This window comes from Cucumis melo, chromosome 7 (genome assembly GCF_025177605.1).
Source record: "Cucumis melo cultivar AY chromosome 7, USDA_Cmelo_AY_1.0, whole genome shotgun sequence".
In the NCBI taxonomy this organism is placed as follows: Eukaryota; Viridiplantae; Streptophyta; class Magnoliopsida; order Cucurbitales; family Cucurbitaceae; genus Cucumis; species Cucumis melo.
This window is the reverse complement of record NC_066863.1, coordinates 26,245,788-26,268,114: the sequence shown is the minus strand read 5'-3', so window position 1 is coordinate 26,268,114 and position 22,327 is coordinate 26,245,788. Positions and strand designations below refer to the sequence as shown.

The 22,327-nt window shown below is 37.9% G+C and overlaps 2 protein-coding genes across 2 annotated transcripts in view; both read left to right on the top strand.

Moving 5' to 3' along the window:
• LOC127150183 (uncharacterized) overlaps positions 1-7,392 on the top strand; it is a 45,270-nt gene extending 37,878 nt beyond the window's left edge. Inside the window, exon 2 of the mRNA XM_051087237.1 lies at positions 7,328-7,392. Coding sequence (XP_050943194.1) covers positions 7,328-7,377 — 50 coding nt within the window. The 3' untranslated portion in view covers positions 7,378-7,392. The remainder of the gene's footprint in view (positions 1-7,327) is intronic.
• LOC127150181 (egg cell-secreted protein 1.2-like) lies at positions 327-1,509 on the top strand. Its single transcript, XM_051087234.1, has 2 exons — positions 327-579; positions 997-1,509. Exons 1-2 carry the CDS (start codon positions 510-512, stop codon positions 1,287-1,289), a joined length of 363 nt encoding a protein of 120 aa, XP_050943191.1. The 5' UTR covers positions 327-509; the 3' UTR covers positions 1,290-1,509.
• Positions 7,393-22,327: the final 14,935 nt, after the last annotated feature.

The following is a 22,327-nucleotide window of genomic DNA, read 5'->3' as shown; positions in this document are numbered from 1 at the left end:
GTCGTCGTTGTTTTCTTTACTAAGTTATCTTCTCGAGTCCTATAAACTCCACTAATTGTTTGAGAAAAACTTACAATTCAAAAAATTGGATGAACAAAAAAAAAATTTGCACAAATTACTTTGTTTTGTAAAGATATAATAATATAAGCATGTAAAATCTTATTCCTATCACGTTAATCCAAAATCATTAATTAAAAGTCATTTTTCCTCCTTTACCCTTTTCTAAAAAGTCAAATTTCTAAGATTCTTTCAATTCCCCAAAAATCTCAACTCTTCCCCGTAAATGACTGTTCTTCTTCTTATTCTTCTTCTACTGAACAACTGCCGCTCTCAGCCATAACCATGGAAGAGAAAGACAGAGACCACCATCGCCGTGACTCTCCATCTCCAGAAACGGCCGTCTGGAACAACCCCATTTCCTCGAAATCCTTCCCTTCCCCAACCACCCTCCTCGTCTCAAAGGTACGCTTCTTCTACTATTTCCAACGGCATGTCGTTTTGGGTCTCAGATGTTTTGGATCGGCTCGCTATTCTCAGCGGCAAGGCCATGCCCTTCCTCTATTCTTGGTCCTGTAAAAGGTAAATAAAATAAAATAAATAAACACAGGGGTTCTCTGTTCTTTTTCTTCTTTAGTTTTTCTGTTTGGTGGAAGGGGATGATGTGAACTGCTGAAGATGAATTTCTCTTATTTTTTTTTTTTCAATTTCTTGCCTAACATATCTCTCCCCATCACGCATATGGGAAGTTAGTGGAAGAATACTCACGAGGGATGTTATTTCGTCCATGTCCACGTCCATTTCTTTCTTTCAATCTTTGCAAAATTACTACTCTTCCCTCTCTTTTGTTTGGTAAATATATATAGAATCTAAACCAAATACTCCCCTATATAAACCCCCAATGACACAATACATAGACATAAGCTTTAATTGTTTCCTTCTCGAATTTCTTTCCCACCATGACTCTTCTTACAAAATTCTGTGTTCTTTTTCTTTTAGCAATGGTTTTCTCATCCACGGTAGAAGCAAGCCGAGGTGATGCGGAAGTGAGCCCTGCAGCACGAATTAAGTTGGATGGTGCCTTCGATTGTTTGAGATCTCTGCCTCAACTGGGTAAATGTATCGATGATATTCGAGCTATATTTCGAAATCGGCATAAATGGAAAATAAGTTTGAACTGCTGCCATGCAATTAAGAATACAGAACATGAGTGTTGGCCAGAATATCTGAATCTGATGGGCTTCACAGCAAAAGAAATTGGGATTATTGATGAGAATTGCAAGATCAACTAAGCTTTGGAAACCAAGTTAATCTATTTAAATAAAATAATGTGTGGGTTTTCATGTTGTTATATGTTGAATTTCCTGAGTGTTTGTGATGAAGATGACTGAGATGCTTCATTGAATTTTATTTTCTGTCAAAGTTATATCATATTAATGCCCTCGATAATTAATTAGGGGGTTTAAGCTATGCTACTTTTAATATAATTGACTCATGTACTCTCTCTTAACATTCTCTTCTTTCTTTCTTTTCTCTTTTTTTCTTTTCTTTTTTTTTTCTTTTATACAGCATAAATATTATACTGCTAAATATTCTATATATATATATATATATATATATATATATATATATATATATATATATATATATATATATATCAAATGGTTATTATAGACAATTTAAATAAAACACAATATGATTGGAAAAAAATTAGATTAGGATGGGGCTGGAGGTTTTATAAAATAAATAAATAAATAAAACAACAATAATTTTCCCCCTATGATCTCTAACAAAAATAATTGGCTTTCTTTTTCTCCCCTCCGAAGTCACTGCCTTCAAGAATTAATAACTTTATGAAATAATAATTAAAAAAAATGTATCATTATCGAAGACATCTCTTCAATAATATATTAGGATCAAAAGCTAAGAGGGGAATACAAGAAGATGGGTTATTGCAAGACATAGGACGACCAGAGGTCTGCCTGTATTTTAGATTGATTTTCATATTTTTGTTTTAAAAGTAATTCATTGAGAGATGATCTATACCAAAAATAGTTAATCAAATATTATAATCATCTCTTTCTTGCTTTTGTTTTATGCTAATTCTTGGTATTAAGATTTATTATTTGACGTATGTTGTTTAATTAGGTTTCAAATTTAAAGATACATACCCGAAATCGGGGTTTCTCTCTCTCCTTTTTAACGAAAGCCCCCTCTCCCCTTGCAATTTATAATTATGAATAAATACCCTATAACTCTCATACTTTGGCTTCTCTCTCATTTTCTTCCTACTAGGATATTGCATTATTATTCTTTGCCATCACTTGGTTGCAACCATAATCATTATCTCACTCAAATAAACTCATTCTTATAAACCTAGAGACTAAAAAAGTACACTTTCAAAATTCAGTAACCAAACATACATATTTTTCAGAACTTGAGATCAAAATGATCATTTTCCCTAAATAAAATCTAATAAAAGGAAGGAATCAATTTGAGACATCCAAGAGTAAATGCATATCAAATTAAATTAGTAAATAAAAAATAATTCAAAATATGAAAATGATGTTAAGAAGGTGAAAAGTAAATATTTATAAGTAAATTAATTTTCCATCACTTATTAACCACATTATGGAAAAGGCAAAAGGAATGTTTTCATCACTTATTTGTTCTTGAAATCATAAAATTAATATCAAGAACTTTGAGTTATATGTTTTAATTTTGTTTTCTACATATTCTCCTTTGAGACATCATTTTTAGTCAACACAACCATTTTATTTGCAATCAAGACCCATTCTTCCCAAACTTGTATTTAGAGGACAAACAAATATTCACCACTTGTTACAAATATGTATAGAGAGAGAAAACCCTAGTTTTCGCTCAATGATCTAAATTTAACAACTAAAATTGCTATAAAATGGTGTTCTCTCGCTTTCCTCATACGATCAACCCATAAGGAAAAAAATAGGCTTACTAAAAGCTAAAACTAAAAAATGGCAAAAACTAGTACGGTTGTTTTCTTTATGTGCATTGTTGTTGTGGTGGGATCACTGCAATTCTCTAGGGCAGACATGACAGCTGAAAGGGACACTGAGATTGAGATGAGATCTAAGTTGTTGCAGAGCGAAATATCCAACGTAATGCCTCAATTCAAATCATGTGTAGAAACCTGCGCGAAAGCATGCATTGCAAAAGACAGTGCCAACACATCGTGTCATTCTACATGTGATAAAGATTGCATGAAAAAGGAAGTTGTTGGTATTGTCTTGAATCTTTGGAGAAATGTTTTTTTTTAACCAAGACGATAAATAATTTTTTTTGTGTGCGGTCAATTTTAGTTGCGAGGCAAACTTCACTTTTATTATGGAAATTAGTGAGTTTTGTAAGGTAAGGTCGGTACGTGTTCCATACTTTAATATAGTTTTGCTGCTAGAATTTGAAGGGATATGAGATAATTGAAAATTTAGAATGAGAACTCATGTCAAAATTTAAGGAAAATTTAGTTGTTTAATTCTCCCAACTTATTGATCTTTTTCTTTTTATGTGTGTATTAACTTGATTTTTTATTTGTCTGTTTTGCAGATAAAATCAGCGACAAACTAGGCATTCGTAATTGACCATGAAATTAAAGTTAGGACGTGGAAAATGGTCGGATCAAGTATAAATTATCTGGATAATTAACATTTCAGAGAGGAAAATCTAAATTCCTTGACCCTCGTCTCTTTCATTTTTGTCATCCAATTGGTTGCTTCTTTATATAAAGGTTTTATGTTATGTATCGGACCGGTCTTCTTTCATCATTATTTTCAACAACGAGATCAATAAAATTCATCTAATTTTTGTGTTTGTTCACATAATTATTTATGTCTTACATTTAATTATTTTTAATCCTAGTGTGTAGAAGAAATTTTGCTACAATATCACATTATTTTTAATCCTAATGTGTAGAAGAAATTTTGCGACAATATCACATTATTATTCAAGTTGTGAGTTTCTTTTGTCACATATGTTTGGTCCATATTATTAAAGAGATCAAGTTTTATGGTCATTAATATGTTTTTTTTTTTATTAATTACAATTTTGAGATAAGTTTATTTTTAGTTGGAATTTCATACCACTACAACAAATGTGACTTTTAATAGCATCTAACCATAACTTTTTAATATTTAGGCTATAAAAATAAAAGGAAAAAAAAGGCGGAAGATGAAATATCGGTAGCGCGAAAAAGCCCCTCCTTATTTTTAGGTTTTTCGCGTTACCTTTCTCAACCCCAAATCCCTTTTTTTCATTGGTTTCAAATTTCCCCAATCTCCCTTTTCTCGCAGATCCTTCCTAATTCGATTTCCCTATTTCAATTTTTTATTTTAGAAAATTTGTACAGAAGAACGCGTGGAGAGGAAGACGATACAACTTCATCTCTCTCTAAGCTTTCTACTGCTTTTTTCGTTAAGTTGAAAGCTCCAAATGGATCAGATTATAAACAAAGTTGATTATTATTGGTTCAACCAGAAGGCCAGTAAGGAGATCTACTCCATCGGCGATGAATCCCACTTCACTCTCTCTTCATTTCCCCCCTGTTTCTTTTCCTTTATTAATTGTTGTATGATTTCGTTTGCGTTTTCCTTTGTTGTTTTAATTCGTTGTTTTTTTTTAATGTTACAATTAGATGTTGACTTCTCCAGCTTTTGATATTAATTTGATTCCCTTAATTAACATCTAGAACTTTAATTTTATAATGATTCGTTGTACTGATTTTGTTCTTGTTTGTATTTTGGAGAAGAAATTTTGTTCAATAATCTAGGGTTGACAAATTGAACTCCATAGTTTTGACACTTTCTAACTGGATTGTCGTGTTGATGAGTCTACTTAGTCGGATTTCCATCTTGGCTGGCTGAGCGAGCGCACCAACTTTCTCAATTCTGTTCGGACATTTGCTATGTGTCATTAAGCGTCTAGGTTAGCTCAAGAACCCCATTTATTGGAAGGAAAATTGTGTCTTACTAGTTATTTGGAAAGCAAAAAATTCATTATGATGGTGAGTTGATGATCTCATTTTTAGCTAAGGTCGGTACGTGTTCCATACTTTAATATAGTTTTGCTGCTAGAATTTGAAGGGATATGAGATAATTGAAAATTTAGAATGAGAATGTAACGCTCCGAAAATTTAAGGTAAAATTTTTCTCGTTTTATGTAAAGTGCAAGTGATATAATAATAATATAACATTAATTATATTATTATTATTAATATTTATTTTATTTGTTATAATATTAATATTATAATTATTATTATTAATTAATATTATAGAAATATAATAAATTGTTATTTATTTAATATTAATATTATTAATATATTATTATTATTACTTTATTATTATTATTATTATTTATATTTAATATATATATTATTATATAATTTAAATTATTAATGTTATATAATTATTAAGAATTATATATATATATATATATAATAAACTTTTTTTTAAAAGAAAACCAAACCCTAAAAACGCGCGGCTACCCCTCAATCCATTTTCGTTTCTCTCCCCCGCGCCGCCGCTCCTCCTCCTCCTTCTTCTTCTTCCGACATCGCCGCCGCCGTCGTTTTCCTTTTCTCTTTTCCCTTCCGTTCGCGCACATCTCCATCTCCGTCTCCGTGGTGGTCGTTCGCCTCCGTCTACACCGTCAACTCTCCAGCTTCATTGTCCGACCGCCGCGGCCCCTATTTTCGGATCTCCCCTCGACTTCAGATCGTCCCAACTTCTGCCGTCAAGCCGTCGTCCGCTGTCGGGTAAAAACGGAACCGGTCGACGGACTCTACCCAGCCGCGGCACGCCCCCATCGAACGCCGCCGTCGCCGGAAGAGAGAAATAAAACCGTGGCTGCCGTTTTCGTCCAACCCGACCCGGTTCCAAGCTGACCCGACCCGAACCCGTTTCCAGTCCGAGCCGTACCCGAGCCGCCATCCTTGTCCGAGCCGAGCCCTAAGCCGAGCGAGCCGCGAGCCGAGCCGCGAGCCGAACCAAGCCGAGCCGCGAGCCGAGTGAGCCGAGCCGCGAGCCGAGCCGCGAGCCGAACCAAGCCGAGCCGCGAGCCGAGTGAGCCGAGCCGCCAGCCGAACCAAGTCGAGCCGCGAGCCGAGTGAGCCGAGCCGCGAGCCGAACCAAGCCGAGCCGAGCCGAGCCGAGCCGAGCCGAGCCGAGCCGAGCTGAGCCGAGTGAGCCGAGCCACCTAAGCCTTCCTTCCTCCACTTCGGTTCACGGTGAGTCTTCGGTAAGGGTTGTTTTGATGAATTCCCTAAAGTTACCTCGTCCGATTCGAGTTTGAATGTTGGATTAAGATGTGGCCTTACTTTTCTCCCTTGAAGGTAGTACAGAGTTGACGCTTAAGTTCTCGGGTTCCGCGGCAGACCTGATTGGAGATAGCTTCCTTTCCTTGGGTAGATCTGTCGAGCGTGGATTTCGATCGAGGAGCATAACCGAGTTTCAGGTAAGGGTTTTCCTACTACTGGACCCCGAGTCCAGGCTGAAAACGTAGTAATTCACAGGGAATTACACGTTAGTGACTGTACTGAATAACTGTATGCGTGTTGGCTGTTAAATACTGATATTATATGCTGTCTGATGTGAATATACTGTGACTGATAATTGTGGATTGAGATTTTATGTTGATGGACCTTGAAGTTATGGTTCAGTATGTAGTAAACACCGGTTTGGATATGGTTCATGGAATTTGGACGGGGATGGACCGTGAGTCCGGTTTTGGTTGGTTAGTCGATTGGACCTAGGGTCTTCCCTATTGGTGTGTGAATCGGAAATGCATATAACAACTGAGGGTGTAGATGTTTAAACTTATACTATCTGACCGATAAAGCCTATGGCGGGACTGTGATATGAATGCCGTTGGGATGTGATTGATGTAGACAGTTTAGTTTGGACTGAGGGGTAACGGTTAGCTTCATCTATGGGGTAGTGTGCCTTACGGATATGTGCATCCTTCGGGAGCACTAGACTGATATGTGCATCCTTCGGGAGCACAAGACTGATATGTGCATCCTTCGGGAGCACTAGACTGATATGTGCGTCCTTCGGGAGCACTAGACTGATATGTGCGTCCTTCGGGAGCACTAGACTGATATGTGCATCCTTCGGGGGCACTAGACTGATATGTGCATCCTTCGGGAGCACTAGACTGATATGTGCATCCTTCGGGAGCACTAGACTGACATGTAGGGTACCCCCGAATAGGAAGTTAACTGTTGTCCCCTAACGGGCCCAGTAGTGGGTCCCTTACTGGGTATGTTTATACTCACCCTTTCTCTTCTTTAACTTTTCAGGTAGGGGTACAGCGAGGGGCAGACCGACGAGAGGCAGGAAGGATGCGTGAAGGCCATATGGACGCGTCCGGTTTTCTTTTCGCTTCCGCTATGTATTTTGTCAGAATAATTTGACTGTGATTTTGGACTGGTGACTTGGCATTTTATTTTGTGGTTTTTCTTGAATTATTTAAAATAGGGCCCGAAACTGTCTTTTGTAAGGTTTATACTGTTTTAATGAATCGTATCTGGTCCGTTTTAAAATTTTATGTTGAATGGTCGAGTGTTGGTATTTGGTAGTGACCTCAGCTTAGTCCGGAAAAGTTGGGTCGTTACAGTTGGTATCAGAGCCTAAGTTTTAGGTTCTGTAGACTGACTTATAATGTGAGTCTGTGTTTTGTGTCCTTATGGCTGAAACGATCCTTGCCGCTCGTCAGGTACGCTCTCATGAAAGTATATGTATAACTCTACATGCATTACCTTACCTAAGTTAAACTGCAAATTCAATTACCATTTATGACTAAAGGAATCGTTTGGTGGTTGTTAGGAAAATGCCACCAAGGAGAGGTGCACGTAGGGGTGGCCGAGGAGGCCGAGGAAGGGGAGCAGGACGCGTTCAGCCTGAGGTGCAGCCTGTAGCCCAAGCCCCTGACCCGGCTGCGCCAGTTACTCATGCGGACCTAGCCGCCATGGAGCAGAGGTTTAGAGATATGATTATGCAGATGCGGGAGCAGCAGAAGCCTGCCTCGCCAACTCCGGCGCCAGCTCCAGCGCCAGCTCCAGCACGAGTTCCTGCTCCAGCTCCGGCCCCAGTACCAGTTGCGCCCCAGTTTGTGCCGGATCAGTTGTCGGCAGAGGCTAAGCATCTGAGGGATTTCAGGAAGTATAATCCCACGACGTTCGATGGGTCTTTAGAGGACCCCACCAGGGCTCAGATGTGGTTATCGTCCTTGGAAACCATATTCCGTTACATTAAATGCCCTGAGGATCAGAAGGTTCAGTGTGCTGTTTTTATGTTGACCGACAGAGGTACTGCATGGTGGGAGACTACAGAGAGGATGCTAGGTGGTGATGTGGGTCAGATCACGTGGCAGCAGTTCAAGGAGAGTTTCTATGCGAAATTCTTCTCCGCCAGTTTGAGAGATGCCAAGCGGCAGGAGTTTCTGAACTTAGAGCAGGGTGACATGACCGTGGAGCAGTACGATGCGGAGTTTGACATGTTATCCCGCTTCGCTCCCGAGATGATAGCGACCGAGGCGGCCAGAGCTGACAAGTTTGTTAGAGGCCTCAGACTGGACATTCAGGGTTTGGTCCGAGCTTTCAGACCTGCTACTCATGCCGATGCACTGCGCCTGGCAGTGGATCTCAGTTTACAGGAGAGGGCCAACTCGTCTAAGACCGCTGGTAGAGGTTCGACGTCTGGACAGAAGAGGAAGGCTGAGCAGCAGCCTGTTCCAGTGCCACAGCGGAATTTCAGACCCGGTGGTGAGTTTCGCAGCTTCCAGCAGAAACCTTTTGAGACAGGAGAGGCGGCCAGAGGAAAGCCGTTGTGTACCACTTGTGGGAAGCACCATCTGGGCCGTTGCTTATTCGGGACCAGGACCTGCTTTAAGTGCAGGCAAGAGGGTCATACAGCTGATAGATGCCCGTTGAGAGTCACGGGGATCGCGCAGAATCAGGGAGCAGGTGCTCCACATCAGGGTAGAGTCTTTGCTACCAACAGGACCGAGGCTGAGAAGGCAGGCACAGTAGTAACAGGTACGCTCCCAGTGTTGGGGCATTACGCCTTAGTTTTGTTTGATTCGGGTTCGTCGCATTCTTTTATCTCTTCCGCGTTTGTGTCGCATGCCCGCTTAGAGGTAGAGCCCTTACACCATGTTCTGTCAGTATCTACTCCTTCCGGGGAATGTATGTTGTCGAAGGAAAAGGTGAAGGCATGTCAGATTGAGATAACAGGTCATGTGATTGAAGTAACGCTGATAGTTCTGGATATGCTAGACTTTGATGTAATCCTGGGTATGGACTGGTTGGCCGTTAACCACGCCAGTATAGATTGTTCACGTAAGGAGGTAACGTTTAACCCTCCCTCGATGGCCAGTTTTAAATTTAAGGGAGGAGGGTCAAAGTCGTTGCCTCAGGTAATCTCAGCCATCAGGGCCAGTAAACTGCTCAGTCAGGGTACTTGGGGTATCTTAGCGAGCGTGGTGGATACTAGAGAGGCCGATGTATCCCTGTCATCAGAACCAGTAGTGAGGGACTATCCGGATGTCTTTCCTGAGGAACTTCCAGGGTTGCCTCCGCACAGGGAGGTTGAGTTTGCCATAGAGTTGGAGCCGGGCACGGTTCCTATATCCAGAGCCCCTTACAGAATGGCCCCCGCAGAATTGAAAGCACTGAAGGTACAGTTACAGGAATTGCTTGATAAGGGATTCATTCGACCGAGCGTGTCACCTTGGGGTGCGCCAGTTTTATTTGTTAAGAAGAAAGATGGATCGATGCGTCTATGCATTGACTATAGGGAGTTGAATAAGGTAACCGTAAAGAACAGATATCCCTTGCTCAGGATTGACGATCTATTTGACCAGTTACAGGGAGCCACAGTGTTCTCTAAGATTGATCTTCGGTCGGGATACCATCAGCTGAGAATTAAGGATGAGGATGTACCGAAGACAGCATTTCGTTCCAGATATGGACACTACGAGTTTATTGTGATGTCTTTTGGTTTGACGAATGCTCCGGCAGTGTTTATGGACTTGATGAACAGAGTGTTTAGGGAGTTCCTAGATACTTTTGTGATCGTGTTTATCGACGATATTTTGATATACTCCAAGACGGAGGCCGAACATGAGGAGCATTTACGTATGGTTTTGCAAACACTTCGGGATAATAAGTTGTATGCAAAGTTCTCGAAATGCGAGTTTTGGCTGAAGCAGGTGTCCTTTCTGGGCCACGTGGTTTCTAAGGATGGAGTCTCTGTGGATCCAGCTAAGATAGAGGCAGTCACCGGTTGGACCCGACCTTCCACAGTCAGTGAGGTTCGTAGCTTTCTGGGTTTAGCAGGCTATTATCGACGGTTTGTGGAGAACTTTTCCCGTATAGCTACTCCTCTTACTCAGTTGACCAGAAAGGGAGCTCCTTTTGTTTGGAGCAAGGCGTGTGAGGACAGTTTCCAGACCCTTAAACAGAAGCTAGTTACCGCGCCGGTTCTTACTGTACCTGATGGTTCTGGCAGTTTCGTGATTTATAGTGATGCTTCCAAGAAGGGTCTGGGTTGTGTTTTGATGCAGCAGGGTAAGGTGGTCGCTTATGCGTCTCGTCAGTTGAAGAGTCATGAGCAGAACTACCCTACACATGATCTAGAGTTGGCAGCAGTGGTTTTTGCTTTGAAAATATGGAGGCATTATTTATACGGTGAAAAGATACAGATATTCACAGATCATAAGAGCCTGAAGTACTTCTTTACTCAGAAAGAATTGAATATGAGACAGCGGAGATGGCTTGAGTTAGTGAAGGATTACGATTGTGAGATACTGTATCATCCAGGCAAGGCGAATGTGGTAGCTGATGCTCTTAGTAGAAAGGTATCACATTCGGCAGCACTTATTACCCGACAGGCCCCATTGCATCGGGATCTTGAGCGGGCTGAGATTGCAGTGTCAGTGGGTGCAGTTACTATGCAGTTAGCCCAGTTGACGGTACAGCCGACTTTGAGGCAGAAGATCATTGATGCTCAGAGTAACGATCCTTATCTGGTTGAGAAACGTGGCCTAGCAGAGGCAGGGCAAACGGCTGAGTTCTCGTTATCCTCTGATGGTGGACTGTTGTTTGAGAGGCGCCTCTGTGTCCCGTCAGATAGTGCGGTTAAGACAGAATTATTAGCTGAGGCTCACAGTTCCCCATTTTCTATGCACCCAGGTAGTACGAAGATGTATCAGGACCTAAAGCGGGTTTATTGGTGGCGTAACATGAAGAGGGAAGTAGCAGAATTTGTCAGTAAATGCTTGGTGTGTCAGCAGGTTAAGGCACCAAGGCAGAAACCAGCGGGTTTATTACAACCCTTGAGCATACCGGAATGGAAGTGGGAAAACGTGTCCATGGATTTCATTACAGGGCTACCGAGAACTCTGAGGGGATTTACAGTGATCTGGGTTGTGGTGGACAGACTTACTAAATCAGCGCACTTTGTTCCAGGTAAATCCACCTATACTGCTAGTAAGTGGGCACAGTTGTACATGTCTGAGATAGTGAGATTGCACGGAGTGCCAGTGTCGATTGTTTCTGACAGAGATGCCCGTTTCACTTCCAAATTTTGGAAGGGTTTGCAGACTGCTATGGGCACGAGATTGGACTTTAGTACGGCTTTCCATCCACAGACTGACGGTCAGACTGAGCGTCTGAACCAGGTTTTAGAGGATATGTTGCGAGCGTGTGCATTGGAATTTCCAGGTAGCTGGGACTCCCACTTACATTTGATGGAATTTGCTTATAATAACAGCTATCAGGCTACTATTGGCATGGCACCGTTTGAGGCCCTGTACGGCAAATGTTGTAGATCCCCGGTTTGCTGGGATGAGGTAGGTGAGCAGAGGTTGATGGGTCCTGAGTTAGTTCAGTCTACTAACGAAGCGATACAGAAGATTAGATCACGCATGCATACCGCTCAGAGTAGGCAGAAGAGTTTTGCAGATGTGAGGCGGAAGGACCTTGAGTTTGAGATAGGGGATAAGGTGTTCTTAAAGGTAGCACCTATGAGAGGTGTCGTGCGTTTTGAAAGGAGGGGAAAGCTGAGTCCCCGTTTTGTTGGGCCGTTTGAGATTCTGGAGCGGATTGGCCCTGTAGCTTATCGCTTGGCGTTGCCTCCATCACTCTCGACAGTCCATGATGTGTTTCACGTTTCTATGTTGAGGAAGTACGTGCCAGATCCATCCCATGTAGTGGATTACGAGCCACTAGAGATTGATGAAAACTTGAGCTATGTTGAACAACCTGTTGAGGTGCTTGCTAGAGAGGTGAAGACGTTGAGAAATAAACAAATTCCCCTAGTTAAAGTCTTATGGCGAAATCACCGGGTAGAAGAGGCTACATGGGAGCGTGAAGACGACATGAGATCCCGTTATCCCGAACTGTTCGAGAAATAAAACTTTCGAGGACGAAAGTTTCCTAAGGAGGGAAGAATGTAACGCTCCGAAAATTTAAGGTAAAATTTTTCTCGTTTTATGTAAAGTGCAAGTGATATAATAATAATATAACATTAATTATATTATTATTATTAATATTTATTTTATTTGTTATAATATTAATATTATAATTATTATTATTAATTAATATTATAGAAATATAATAAATTGTTATTTATTTAATATTAATATTATTAATATATTATTATTATTACTTTATTATTATTATTATTATTTATATTTAATATATATATTATTATATAATTTAAATTATTAATGTTATATAATTATTAAGAATTATATATATATATATAATAAACTTTTTTTTTTTAAAAGAAAACCAAACCCTAAAAACGCGCGGCTACCCCTCAATCCATTTTCGTTTCTCTCCCCCGCGCCGCCGCTCCTCCTCCTCCTTCTTCTTCTTTCGACATCGCCGCCGCCGTCGTTTTCCTTTTCTCTTTTCCCTTCCGTTCGCGCACATCTCCATCTCCGTCTCCGTGGTGGTCGTTCGCCTCCGTCTACACCGTCAACTCTCCAGCTTCATTGTCCGACCGCCGCGGCCCCTATTTTCGGATCTCCCCTCGGCTTCAGATCGTCCCAACTTCTGCCGTCAAGCCGTCGTCCGCTGTCGGGTAAAAACGGAACCGGTCGACGGACTCTACCCAGCCGCGGCACGCCCCCATCGAACGCCGCCGTCGCCGGAAGAGAGAAATAAAACCGTGGCTGCCGTTTTCGTCCAACCCGACCCGGTTCCAAGCTGACCCGACCCGAACCCGTTTCCAGTCCGAGCCGTACCCGAGCCGCCATCCTTGTCCGAGCCGAGCCCTAAGCCGAGCGAGCCGCGAGCCGAGCCGCGAGCCGAACCAAGCCGAGCCGCGAGCCGAGTGAGCCGAGCCGCGAGCCGAGCCGCGAGCCGAACCAAGCCGAGCCGCGAGCCGAGTGAGCCGAGCCGCCAGCCGAACCAAGCCGAGCCGCGAGCCGAGTGAGCCGAGCCGCGAGCCGAACCAAGCCGAGCCGTGAGCCGAGTAAGCCGAGCCGCCAGCCGAACCAAGTCGAGCCGCGAGCCGAGTGAGCCGAGCCGCGAGCCGAACCAAGCCGAGCCGAGCCGAGCCGAGCCGAGCCGAGCCGAGCCGAGCCGAGCCGAGACGAGCCGAGCCGAGCCGAGCCGAGCCGAGCTGAGCCGAGTGAGCCGAGCCACCTAAGCCTTCCTTCCTCCACTTCGGTTCACGGTGAGTCTTCGGTAAGGGTTGTTTTGATGAATTCCCTAAAGTTACCTCGTCCGATTCGAGTTTGAATGTTGGATTAAGATGTGGCCTTACTTTTCTCCCTTGAAGGTAGTACAGAGTTGACGCTTAAGTTCTCGGGTTCCGCGGCAGACCTGATTGGAGATAGCTTCCTTTCCTTGGGTAGATCTGTCGAGCGTGGATTTCGATCGAGGAGCATAACCGAGTTTCAGGTAAGGGTTTTCCTACTACTGGACCCCGAGTCCAGGCTGAAAACGTAGTAATTCACAGGGAATTACACGTTAGTGACTGTACTGAATAACTGTATGCGTGTTGGCTGTTAAATACTGATATTATATGCTGTCTGATGTGAATATACTGTGACTGATAATTGTGGATTGAGATTTTATGTTGATGGACCTTGAAGTTATGGTTCAGTATGTAGTAAACACCGGTTTGGATATGGTTCATGGAATTTGGACGGGGATGGACCGTGAGTCCGGTTTTGGTTGGTTAGTCGATTGGACCTAGGGTCTTCCCTATTGGTGTGTGAATCGGAAATGCATATAACAACTGAGGGTGTAGATGTTTAAACTTATACTATCTGACCGATAAAGCCTATGGCGGGACTGTGATATGAATGCCGTTGGGATGTGATTGATGTAGACAGTTTAGTTTGGACTGAGGGGTAACGGTTAGCTTCATCTATGGGGTAGTGTGCCTTACGGATATGTGCATCCTTCGGGAGCACTAGACTGATATGTGCATCCTTCGGGAGCACAAGACTGATATGTGCATCCTTCGGGAGCACTAGACTGATATGTGCGTCCTTCGGGAGCACTAGACTGATATGTGCGTCCTTCGGGAGCACTAGACTGATATGTGCATCCTTCGGGGGCACTAGACTGATATGTGCACCCTTCGGGAGCACTAGATTGATATGTGCATCCTTCGGGAGCACTAGACTGACATGTAGGGTACCCCCGAATAGGAAGTTAACTGTTGTCCCCTAACGGGCCCAGTAGTGGGTCCCTTACTGGGTATGTTTATACTCACCCTTTCTCTTCTTTAACTTTTCAGGTAGGGGTACAGCGAGGGGCAGACCGACGAGAGGCAGGAAGGATGCGTGAAGGCCATATGGACGCGTCCGGTTTTCTTTTCGCTTCCGCTATGTATTTTGTCAGAATAATTTGACTGTGATTTTGGACTGGTGACTTGGCATTTTATTTTGTGGTTTTTCTTGAATTATTTAAAATAGGGCCCGAAACTGTCTTTTGTAAGGTTTATACTGTTTTAATGAATCGTATCTGGTCCGTTTTAAAATTTTATGTTGAATGGTCGAGTGTTGGTATTTGGTAGTGACCTCAGCTTAGTCCGGAAAAGTTGGGTCGTTACAGAGAACTCATGTCAAAATTTAAGGAAAATTTAGTTGTTTAATTCTCCCAACTTATTGATCTTTTTCTTTTTGTGTGTGTATTAACTTGATTTTTTATTTGTTTGTTTTGCATATAAAATCAGCGACAAACTAGGCATTCGTAATTGACCATGAAATTAAAGTTAGGACGTGGAAAATGGTCGGATCAAGTATAAATTATCTGGATAATTAACATTTCAGAGAGGAAAATCTAAATTCCTTGACCCTCTCTTTCATTTTTGTCATCCAATTGGTTGCTTCTTTATATAAAGGTTTTATGTTATGTATCGGACCGGTCTTCTTTCATCATTATTTTCAACAACGAGATCAATAAAATTCATCTAATTTTTGTGTTTGTTCACATAATTATTTATGTCTTACATTTAATTATTTTTAATCCTAATGTGTAGAAGAAATTTTGCTACAATATCACATTATTTTTAATCCTAATGTGTAGAAGAAATTTTGCGACAATATCACATTATTATTCAAGTTGTGAGTTTCTTTCTTTTTTGGACAAGTGCAAAACTTTCTTGACACCATACATATCATATCATAATGCATTGCATATCTCATTTTGTTGCAGATGGATTCCTTGAATATTGAAGTTTTTGGTTGAAATATTATAGTAGTGCAACATGCTTTCCATTATCCATAATTTCTCTTGAAACGCACTCCTTCATGAAACATTGAGGAAGATTAAGCATAGTTTGGCAAAATAAATGCTTTCTTTTGGGTACTGGTTCCGGGCTTCTAAAAAATAAAGATCATTGGACTATTTGAGGGTGATAACAATGACCATCATTTGAATTCGGGATTTCTTGAGCATAAAGTACTTTCTTTTCTCAGCATTTGCTGCTGTTGGTTTTGCAGGACCTTTTCTGCTGTAGGTATGGATCCTACTATCATGGTTGTTGGCCTGAATGTTGCAATTCTAGCTGCTATCAAGGCTGCTGGACATGAATCGAATGATATTTATCTTTTTGAGATAAAAGAAGTAACCTTATGTTTTCATCACTAGTAAGGCTTAAAGTTCGAACCTATTCAGTACATGTTGGCTTACTCTAATGCACAACCTTTAACCTACAAGGCATTTGCATCCCAATTTGTGTATTGCTGTAATAAGTTGGGGCTACATCCAGAAAAGATTAATGTCAATGGAGGAGCAATCACCATTGTACATCCACTGGGTGCAACAGGTATGTTTCAAACACAAATAGTTTTTATGAACCAACACTTCAAATATAAGATCCTGATGAGTTAGAAAATATGTTTCTCTTTTAGTATATTTTTCTGAGTTTTTGGAGTATGTTAGTAATGAATCAATGTGTATGCAACATTTGCATTTTTTCTTTTTATTTTTTTTTAGCTTACTTGGTTGTTTAGAGAATAAAAAAGATATTGACTTTTTTTTTTTTTACATTTTCTTGTGATTTTTTAACATTCAATAGGGAAAGGAAGAAGAGAAGGGGAAGATAAACATAAGTTGAGATTTCTGAAACATATAAAGATTAAGATCGTTAGAGGGAATTAATAACTAGACAGGAAGTTGTGTGACTTTTGATGAGTTCTTGCGTAATCTTGGCAATTGTGGTGGATTTTTGAAGCTTTACGAATCTAATGATCGACCAAACTTACCGAAAGCCGCCCTGATCGAATTTATTCACTGCGGTTCTTCTCTTCTTCAGTTTATCGATTTTGTTGTGATGTATTGAGTTTTCTAAAACAGGGTAGTTTTTTGTTTAGGTTTGTTCTCAAAGGATTTTTTTTCCTTTATAAACAAAATTGTAATGCAGAGAAGATAACATATATTATTCAATGAGATATTATATGTATAGTTCTATGGTAATTCGAAGATAACATTTATTGTTCAATGAGATATTATATGTATAGTTCTATGGTAATTCTTCTTTTAATAATGTGATTATGAAATGTTAATGAGGCCAAATGGTTTTAATACATACCTACCTTTAATATTGTTATTAGTAGCTCTACAAAAACCGCTATTAAAAGTCAATGATTTTTGCAACGACAACATTCATAAAATACTACAAAAAATTGTTTATAGCTAGCATTTTTTCGATGTTATTAAAAACACTATTGAAACATTTTATAGCGATTTTTCAACGTAATAAAAAATGCTATCAAGATGTTTCGATTCTTACGTTATAAAAAACATTTATAACATCATATTTGTGCTATCGCTGGGGACATATTATAGCGTTTTGCATAGCGATAAAAAAACGCTATGAAAAGTCATGGACTTTTAATAACATCGGCTACGACAGCATTTCGAAAACGCTATCGAAAATCAACAATAACGTTTTTTTGATTCTATCGTAACTGATATTTCTTGTAGTGTACTATGAAGTGAAAAAAACAATGTTCGTCGAGATGATAGAATAATTGTCTTTGGATGGAAAAAAAATAAAGAGAAAATTGGGAGATGGGTCGAGAAAATTAGGAAATTGGTGAAGGATATATGAAGGGAGAAATTTCCATCCTTAACTCTAATATTTATGTGTTTTTGTTTAATTTTTTAATTTCAATTTTCCATCACTTATTAACCACATTATGGAAAAGGCACAGGGACTTCTTTTAAATATATAGGAGTTCATAAAAGGAATGTTTTCATCACTTATTTGTTCTTGAAATCATAAAATTAATATTGACAACTTTCCCTTTGAGTTACACACGCTAAGCTGTATATGTTTTCATTTTCTACATATTCTCCTTCGAGACATCATTTTTAGTCAACACACCCATTTTATTTACAATCATGGCCCATTCTTCCCAAACTTGTATTTAGTGGACAAACAAATACTCAACACTTGTTACAAATATGTATAGAGAGAGAAACCCGTACTTTTCGCTCAATGATCGAAATTTAAAAACTGAAATTGCTATAAAATGGTGTTCTCTCGCTTTCCTCATACGATCAAGCAATAAGGAAAAAAAATAGGCTTACTAAAAGCTAAAACTAAAAAATGGCAAAAAACCAGTACAGTTGTTTTCTTTATGTGCATTATTGTTGTGGTGGGATCACTGCAATTCTCTAAGGCAGACATGACTGCTGACAGGGACACTGAGATTTAGATTAGATCTAAGATGTTGCAGAGCGAAATATCCAGCGTAATGCCTAAATTCAAATCATGTGTAGAAGCCTGCGAGAAAGCATGCATCGGAAAAGACAGTGCCAAGACATCGTGTCATTCTACATGTGATAAAGATTGCATGAAAAAGGAAGTTGTTGGTATTGTCTTCAATCTTTGGAGATATGTTTTTTTTTTTTAAACCAAGACGATAAATAATTTTTTGTGTGCGGTCAATTTTAGTTGCGAGGCAAACTTCACTTTTATTATGGAAATTAGTGAGTTTTAGTAAGGTAAGGTCGGTACGTGTTCCATACTTTAAGATAGTTTTGATGCTAGAATTTGAAGGGATATGAGGCAATTGAAAATTTAGAATGAGAACTCATGTCAAAATTTAAGGAAAATTTAGTTGTTTATTTCTCCCAACTTATTGATCTTTTTCTTTTTGTGCGTGTATTAACTTGATTTTTTATTCGTCTGTTTTGCAGATAAAATCAGCGACAAACTAGGCATTCGTAATTGACCATGAATTTAAAGTTGGGACGTGGAAAATAGTCGGATCAAGTATAAATTATTTGGATAATTAACATTTAAGAGTGGAAAATCTAAATTCCTTGACCCTCTCTTTCATTTTTGTCATCCAATTGGTTGCTTCCTGATACAAAGGTTTTATGTTATGTATCGTTGCGGTCTTCTTTCATCATTATTTTCAACAATGAGATCGATAAAATTCATCTAATTTTTGTGGTTTTTCACATAATTATTTATGTCTTACATTTAATTATTTTTAATCTTAATGTGTAGAAGAAATTTTGCGACATTATCACATTATTTTTAATTCTTAATGTGTAGAAGAAATTTTGCGACAATATCACATTATTATTCAAGTTGTGAGTTTCTTTTGTCACATATGTTTGTTCCATCTTTGTCTGCAGTGTTTGATATATTGTTAAAGAGATCAAGTTTTATGGTCATTAATATGTTTTATTGTTTTTATTAATTACAATTTTGAGATAAGTTTATTTTTAATTGGAATTTCAACTGTAAAGTGAAAAATACAATGTTTGTCGATATGATAGAAAAATTGTCTTTGGATGGAAAAAAAAAAATAAAGGGAAAATTGGGAGATGGGTCGAGAAAATTAGGAAATTAGTGAAGAATATATCAAGGAAGAAATTTCCATTTTTAACTCTGAATGTTTATGTGTTGTTGTTTAATTTTTTAATTTCATATTTCTGTTTTTAAATTTCCATTCCATTCTATTCTAATCATGATTGTTTTCATTCTTCCTCTATTTTTATTTCAATAATATAAATATTCTTAGCTTGTATTTGTTTTCTACAAAATAATTTATATTTCTAAATTTTCTTCAATTAGTGGAATGGAATAACCTTATACTTATATATAATTTTGTTCACTTAGGTATTGTATTATTTAGAATTTAGGACACATGCATATATCAAATGATTATTATAGACAATTTATATAAAACACAGTATGATTGGAAAAATTAGATTATGGTATGGGCTGGACGAATAACTAAATAAACCATCAAAATAAATAAACCAATTGGTGACACGGAGATTCTAGCAACAACTGTACGCAAAGGACATTTCTTGTACCTCTGAACGTGTCTTAGAGTATTGTTTCTTAGAGAGTAGTATTTGTTGTAAATTGATGGAGTAATAGTAATAACGGCTAAGATTTTTATATTTTAAAGAGTAAAAATTTAATAATAATATAAAATTTTATAATAATTGTTATTTTTAATCTTTTATAAAAAGGAAAAATAAAAACCATTAATGAGTATATCTATCATTTTAAAAAAAATCAATTTATTTTATACAAAATATTTTAATACCATAATTATTCTTTTCTTGAAAAAAATATTTTAACCATTTTTTTCTCATTAGAAAATATAGAGAAATAAAGAAACATAAGTAAAATGTTTGTTTTATTGATCGTGATTATCATTAATAATATTTTTTTAAATCTCAACTCTTAACCCTTCATTTCTTTTCTCTAAAATATAAAGAGAAAGAACGAGGGATAGAGAAAATCTTATCGTTGTTGTTGTGATAACTAATATTTTAGATAGGAAAATCTAATTAAATTCCTTGACCCTCTCTTTCATTTTTGTCATCCAATTGGTTGCTTCTTTATACAAAGGTTTTATGTTATGTATCGTTGCCGTCTTCTTTCATCATTATTTTCAACAACAAGATCAATAAAATTCATCTAATTTTTGTGTTTGTTCACATAATTATTTATGTCTTACATTTAATTATTTTTAATCCTAATGTGTAGAAGAAATTTTGCGACAATGTCACATTATTATTCAAGTTGTGAGTTTATTTTGTCACATATGTTTGTTCAATCTTTGTCTGCAGTGTTTGATATATTATTATTTGAAGCATGTTGTTTAGTTAGGTTTCAAATTTAAAGATACATACTCGAAATCGGGGTTTCTCGCTCTCCTTTTTAACGAAATCCCCCTCTCCCTTGCAATTTATAATTATGAGTAAATACCCTATAACTCTCATACTTTGGCTTCTCTCTCATTTTCTTCCTACTGGCTACTGCATTATTATTCTTTGCCATCACTTGGTTGCAACCATAATCATTATCTCACTCAACCCCGCGTTTGTCATTAACATCCTTCATAATGAATTCTGGTTAATTACCTAAAACAAAACAGTAACTTGATTGTATTTTATTTCGGTCAAATTTAAATTATATTAATGCCCTCAATACTAAGATGGTTTTGAGCTATGTTTATGATTATATTTGTCATGGCCGTTTAAATTCTAGAATTGACTCATGCGCTCTCTATTCACACCTTCATTCATTCATTCTTTTCTTTACTTTACTTTTTTACAGCATAAGACTATTTCAAAATACTTAGTATAATTTTATTGTTTGGTAAGGCTAATTAACCACATTATGGAAAAGACTCGGGGACTTCTTTTAAATATATATGAGTTCATAAAAGGAATGTTTCCATCACTTATTTCTTCTTCAAATCATAAAATTAATATCGAGAACTTCATAGTTGTGAGTTACACACGCTAAGCTATTGATGTTTTCATTTTCTATATATTCTCCTTTGATATATCATTTTTAGTCAACACAACCATTTTATTTTGATAAATTTATGCTTTTAGTCCAAAAGTTTAAAAAATGTACATTTTTTATTCTTAAGTTTATAAAAATAGACCAATTTGGTCCCTAGATTTTCAAAATGTATATCTTTTCCATCTGATCTTAAAAATAAGTTTAAAAGGTCAAAGAAGTACTTTTTTTAAAAAAAAAAATTATATGATATATAAAATTAGAAAAAAATAGTTTTAGAGATGATATGATTTTTAGAAATAATTTATTTAATTGAAAATGTTATATAATTAATTAAAATAAAATTATATAGTTATTTGAGGGACCTTTTAAACATATTTTAAAAAACATGGGATCGAAAAGGTACATTTTGAAAACTCGGGATCAAATAAACTCATTCTTATAAACCTAGAGACTAAAAAAGTACACTTTCAAAATTCAGTAACCAAACACACATATTTTTCAGAACTTGAGATCAAAATGATCATTTTCCTTAAACAAAATCTAATAAAAGGAAGGAATCAATTTGAGGCATCCAAGAGTAAATGAACATCAAATTAAATTAGTAAATAATAAAAATAAAATTCAAAAAATGAAAATGATGTTAAGAAGGTGAAAAGTAAATATTTATAAGTAAATTAATTTTCCATCACTTATTAATCACATTATGGAAAAGGCACAAGGACTTCTTTTAACTATATAGGCGTTCATAAAAGGAATGTTTTCATCACTTATTTATTCTTGAAATCATAAAATTAACATCGAGAACTTTGAGTTACACACGCTAAGCTGTATATGTTTTCATTTTCTACATATTCTCCTTTGAGACATAATTTTTAGTCAACCCAACCATTTTATTTGCAATCAAGGCCCATTCTTCCCAAACTTGTGTTTAAAGGACAAACAAATATTCACCACTTGTTACAAATATGTATAGAGAGAGAAAACCCTAGTTTTCGCTCAATGATCTAAATTTAACAACTAAATTTGCTATAAAATGG